The sequence below is a fragment of the Rutidosis leptorrhynchoides genome, chromosome 2 (assembly GCF_046630445.1).
Source record: "Rutidosis leptorrhynchoides isolate AG116_Rl617_1_P2 chromosome 2, CSIRO_AGI_Rlap_v1, whole genome shotgun sequence".
Classification (NCBI taxonomy): domain Eukaryota; kingdom Viridiplantae; phylum Streptophyta; class Magnoliopsida; order Asterales; family Asteraceae; genus Rutidosis; species Rutidosis leptorrhynchoides.
Window position 1 is genome coordinate 478,140,104 of NC_092334.1, and position 6,000 is coordinate 478,146,103.

General features: G+C 33.7%; 1 protein-coding gene across 1 annotated transcript; it reads left to right on the forward strand.

Moving 5' to 3' along the window:
• The first annotated feature begins 2,852 nt into the window (after positions 1–2,852).
• Positions 2,853–4,366, forward strand: LOC139892616 (UDP-glycosyltransferase 43-like). Its single transcript, XM_071875725.1, has one exon. The coding sequence runs from the start codon at positions 2,877–2,879 to the stop codon at positions 4,266–4,268; it is 1,392 nt and encodes a 463-aa protein (XP_071731826.1). The 5' UTR covers positions 2,853–2,876; the 3' UTR covers positions 4,269–4,366.
• Positions 4,367–6,000: the final 1,634 nt, after the last annotated feature.

Sequence of the window (6,000 nt, forward strand, 5' to 3'; positions counted from 1 at the left end):
CTTGAAAAGGCCAGGCAATACACTCAATCATTATTACTATTAGACTTAATTACACAGATAGTGACTGTGGTTTGTCAAATATTGCAATTTTAGTCATTATGGTTTTTTTCTTGCATTTTTAGTCATCGTAGTTTCAAAATATTACATGTTTAGTCACGCACGCTGACAGACGTTAATTTAGTCCGTTAAGTGACAGTCACATGCAAGACATGTGAGGGTATTTTAGTCTTTTTATTCACTTCTTCCACTCCACCAAACGTTAATTTTTCATCTATCATCATCATCATCATCAAATAAATAAGCTCCGATCAAAACCCTAATGAAACCTCAAATTAATCAAACCAATCAAACCTAAAATAATACCCATCCATCCATCCATCCATTACAGTAACAAAAGAAACAAAAAAACCTTTACTTGATTCCACCTTCGTTAAACAATGTTAAACAATCCGTATATGTGTAATGTTCATTAATTAATTTTCAAAACTATGTTCACAAACCCCACTTGCAAAGACTTAATTTATATTTCGTAGATCTGAGTTACAGTAATAGATCTGAGGTCGACAATAACCGTTGGTCTGAGGTCGACATCATCGTCGGAATTTCTTAATCGGTACCTTTTAGCCATCAGAACAACCGCCAACTCAATACCTCCGCCACCCACCACCACCCATCGGAAACCCAGATCTGCAGATTCCATCGCCGTCGGCATTAGATTCCGGTCGGTTGTTCGTCGGATAAGTGGCACATAAGATGAAGGTGTTTGATCATTGAAGAAGGTGTCGATTTGGGTGTTTGTGTCTGTGTGTGAAATTGTTGATTTTAACAAGACTGTTACCAAACTTATTTTTTAAAAATAATCTCTATAGGACAAACACTATAAGAGGTCAAAGAGAGAGAGAGAATATGAACCCTGGAGACTTGAACGATGGATATAATTAGGTTTTTATTTTGGGTAAAAAGAGAATTAAGAAAATAAAAATAAAAATGTTTTAGTAAAATGACAAATATATCCTCATATGCTAGGCATGTGATGTGATTAAACGGCTAAAATTAATATTTATTAGACAGAGTGACTAAATGTGCAAGATTTGCAAACCATAGTGACTATCTTTGTCAAAAAAAAAGTTTAGTGACTAAACTTGCAAGATTTAACAAATTACAGTGATCATTCGTGTAATTAAGTCTTACTATTATCCATTTATACATCCATTAATCATCAATCACCAATCAATATCAATGTCCATACAATATCATTGCAATATCAATCAATTATTATCAATCAATCAACATCAATATTCACAAAATTCCAATATACTCTTTAGTATAAGGGAAAATTGTTTGAAAATGCATTGAACTTTCACCAAATTCCTATTGCATGCATTCAACTTTCAAATCTACTATTGTATGTATTCAACTATTAAATCTCTACTATTGTATACATCCAACCTATTATCACAAGTAACCTTTCAGGTCACCTGATTATAATTTCTAGACATTTACATTACTAGTCCCTTATATCTGTAAACACTAATTTCGTTGGTCCTCATGTAACATATTACCCTAATTTCTTTAACTTGCTTCTTCCTTCCAACATAAACCATTAACGTCAACAGTAGAGATGATGATGAAAGTTTCATGTATCATAATGCATCATAATTTCTTCAAAACTCAAACTACTTTCATGTATCATAATTTTTCTGGCAAGTGACAACCTACAAAACGTGATTTGAACTTTATTTTCATTGCATCTAGCTTCTTCATTGTTAACGTACATATAATCGGCTTCAACTAAAATATTGACCGGAACAAATCGAAATCTATGTTCGTACCATGATCATCTTTGTTTCCGTCACCGGAACATATCGAAACTCAAAAAAACGAAAACAAATATAAAACTCAGATAAAAAATTTTGGTGAACTTCTAAACAGATCTGCAAACGATTGCTTTAATCTTGGTTCACATTTGCAAACGAGTTTTTAATCTAAGATCATATGTGTTTGTTTTGAACATGATCTTAAATCCAGGAAAAAAAAGTCAAATATGTGTTAATGATTGTAGCAAAAAAAGGTCATAAAAAATATCCTAATATACAAATTATTTAGTGTTCGTACATAACTTCAAACCCATAAAGATTACATCCTTATAGTACATAACTAACCGCGATGAACACCCTCATTTTATACATCCGGTAGCAGCCGGTAGAACCCAATTGAATTGGTGCTGCGGAATGTAAAAGACAAGTCTGAGCTTTAATTATGATATTCGGCCAACGTGAAGAATAAAGTGGGAAGGAATCCAACAACATCCTTCGTAAATAGTATCACAAGGACCCAAATTGAGTTTCGATTTTTATCTCAAGATCTTGAGTTTTAATTTGGGTTTCTTTTATTCTTTAAATAATAAACAGATCAACGAAGCTCTTCGTTGCAAAAGTGTTTTTTTTTTTTTTGCTTATTTATCTGTATTTTTGTTTGGATATTAATTAGATGAAATTGTTTTGAATGTTAATGTTAATAATTTGGAGTTTGTGAATTTGGGATGATGCAGGTATAGTTGGAAGGAAGTTGAAAGGAGGAACCAATGAAATTAGAGTTTATAAAGACGAGGGACTAATGATGTAAATATTTAAAAATAGAATTGAGGTGACCTGAAAGGTAATCTGTTATAACAGGTTAAATACAATAGAACAATTTAGATAGTTGAATGCATATAATAGTATATTTGAAAGTTAGATGCATACAATAGGAATTTGATGAAAGTTTACTGCATTTTCAAACAATTTTCCCTTATTATAAAAGTCCAATAAAGAGCAAGACTTTGAGCACTTATCATCCAACGTTCAAAATCAAACAATCTCGACCAAATTCAAGAAATGAAGCAAGCAGAGGTAGCAATCATCGCAACACCCACAATCGGTAACCTTACGCCCGCAGTCGAATTCGCAACTCACTTAATAAACCATCATCCCAATCGTATCTCCGTCACAATACTCACAATCTCAATTCCTCAATGGCCACTTGTCAACGACTATATTCAATCCCGCACATCCACCAATCACATCCGATTCATCCAACTCGACCCGCCCGAATTACCACCACCCGATCAATACAACTCATCCATCGAACTCATCTCACTCCATATCCAAAACCACAAACCAATAGTCAAACAAACACTCCAAAACCTCCCGTTTGTTACTTTATTCGTCGACATGTTTTGTACGTCCATGATCGATGTTGCAAATGAACTTAACATTCCTTGTTTCTTGTTTTTCGCGTCCCCTGCTGGTTACCTTAGCTTTGTCCTGCATCTCACAACATTGTCAGAGTCCGAACCCGAGTCCGAGTCCGAGTCAGCGCTTGTGGTACCGGGTTTCACTAACCCGGTCCCATCAAACGGTTATCCGTTATATTGTATAAACAAGAAAGAACTCGGGTACTCATGTTTTGTAGATCACGCGCGTAGGTATAAAGAGACTATGGGTATTGTGATAAATACGTTTAAAGAACTCGAACCTTACACTCTTGATGCTTTGTCTACTTGTTATACTGGTTTACCACCGGTTTACCCGGTTGGGCCGATAATAGATCGTGATGGACCGGCTAAATGGCATGCGAATCGGGCCGGGCATGAGAAGGTAATCCAATGGTTAGACAAGCAGCCTGAATCATCGGTTGTTTTCTTGTGTTTTGGCAGTATGGGGAGTCTAAACCGGGCCCAGGTGAGAGAAATAGCAACCGGTTTAGAGAGAACCGGGCACCGGTTTTTATGGGTGTTACGTGAGCCGGCAAAAAAGAAGTTAGACCTTCCAAATGATTATGATGATTTTGAAAATTTATTTCCCGATGGGTTTCTTCATCGGACGGCTGGGATTGGTTTAGTGTGTGGGTGGGTCTCACAGGTGAGTGTACTGGCCCACAAGGGGATTGGTGGATTTGTATCACATTGTGGTTGGAACTCAATCTTGGAAAGTATATCGTACGGTGTACCAATTGCCACGTGGCCTTTATATGGGGAGCAACATTTGAATGCTTTTGAGATGGTTGAAGAGCTTAGATTGAGTATGGAGATAAGATCGGGAAGTAGTGATTTAGTGTTGGCTGATGAAGTGGAAAGATGTGTGAAAGATTTGATGGACGGTCGTGATTGCGAGTTGAAAAAAAAGGTAAAAGAAATGAGTGAGATGTGTAAAAAGGTTGTGATGAAAAATGGGTCATCTTTTGAAGCTTTGGAGGATTTGGTTAACGTTATTTTGTCAAAGGTTTAATAACCTCAATTGATTTGTTTACAGACAACTGGGTTGCTGTATATTATGATGATTTTAGATTTAAACAAGCTTTATGTACTATCGTTATTGTTGTATGTTGTTATCGTGAACATTCATTTAAGCAGATTGCAACTTGCAAGTGATGCATTTTATGGACTTTTATTTGAGTTCTTATGTAAGAAAATTAAATTAGTGAAAACTAAACTTCCATCTTCCACCTATTGATATGAAAACGAAGTGCACATTTTATTTTTCAATTAGCAAAAGGGTCAGCTATGCGTTCCAGCAGCATCTTTTATATGCAATTGTTATAGTTTGTGGTGGATAGTGTTTACAAAAGTGCTATAGAGTAGGGGTTACAAAACTTGTTTAATGGGCATAGCAACTTACTACTTAAGTTCCACCAAGTACTTGTTAGACTGGATATAACCCAGCGTGAAATGGGAGGCGTCAGATGAGGTGGACGGTGTTGACGGCAGCTGACGCCGTTATTGACTGATGAAAGAGGGAGAAGAGTGAGAGAGAGGGAAGGACCAATGAGCATGAGAGAGAAAGTATTTTTGTTATTTATTTATTTTTTTCACCCAATTTTCAATCAGATTTTACCACCTAATTCTTCAAATATTTGACACAAAAACTTGACATTTTGGGTTAACGGAGGTCAAGTACAGTCACAGTCAAAAATTCACTTTTTCACCAAAAAGTGCACAATCTGACTCTGACATCACAGTCAAGGTGGGAAATGGTCTTTATCCGATTACATGTTCAAAATATTGTTTATGGGTTGGTATGTGCTATTTGATAGATTTGAGATTCATAACAAGTGGGAAATTAAAAGAATCATATAGTCAACCGACAGTTGCATAAATAGGACAAAATCGAGAACATGTTTTATAAAAATTACGCTTAAAAAAGTGTTTTAAAAAAGAAATAACTGAAACACTTATCTAATAAGACAAAGCAACAACAACAACAACAAAAGAGTTAGTGTGAATATAGGGTTAAATATGACAATCTTTTCAACTAAAACCGTAGTCTTTTTTTTTTTTTTTGACAAAAATCAGGAAATTAAATTAATTTTAAATTTTCACGAAATTGTGAAAAATTATAGAATACATGAAGTGTTCAAGCTTGATGGCTTACAACATACTTACAACAATGAAAGAAATAATAATAATGTTTACCATCTTTAGTAAAGAAATCTAAGAAAAACAATGAAGAAAAAATATGTTTATCCATTGGATATCAAGAGATATCAAATTATATTCTAATACTCGTATTTTTAATCGTAAAAAGAATAGTAATAAAAAGAATAATAATATTACACAGTATAAGAAAATTCAACTACATTGTATGATTGATTTTAATTAATATCTATGTTTATTGGATTAATTACAAATGTTTTAATTTTAATTTGTTGTGACTTTATTATACCGGCTAGAAGTAAATTTTGCATATACATAATAGATGTATGTATTTCGATTCGAATTATTTTAGATTAATAACAATAAACAATCTATCAAATGTAAATTTAGATTAATATAAAATAAGTGAATCTATGTCTATATCTATCTATCTATCTATCTATCTATCTATCTATCTATCTATATCTATATACTTATATAAAAAAGAGATTTATTTAGATTACTTGTCAACAAAATCATTTTTAAAGAGGTTATTGACAAGTGGAATTTACACTTGTCAAATTCTCAATGATTGTAATTAAAATTCA

What these genes read in the sequence shown, in the direction of transcription:
- LOC139892616 (XM_071875725.1), top strand. Translation starts at nt 2,877, where the DNA reads ATGAAGCAAGCAGAGGTAGCAATCATCGCAACACCCACAATCGGTAAC.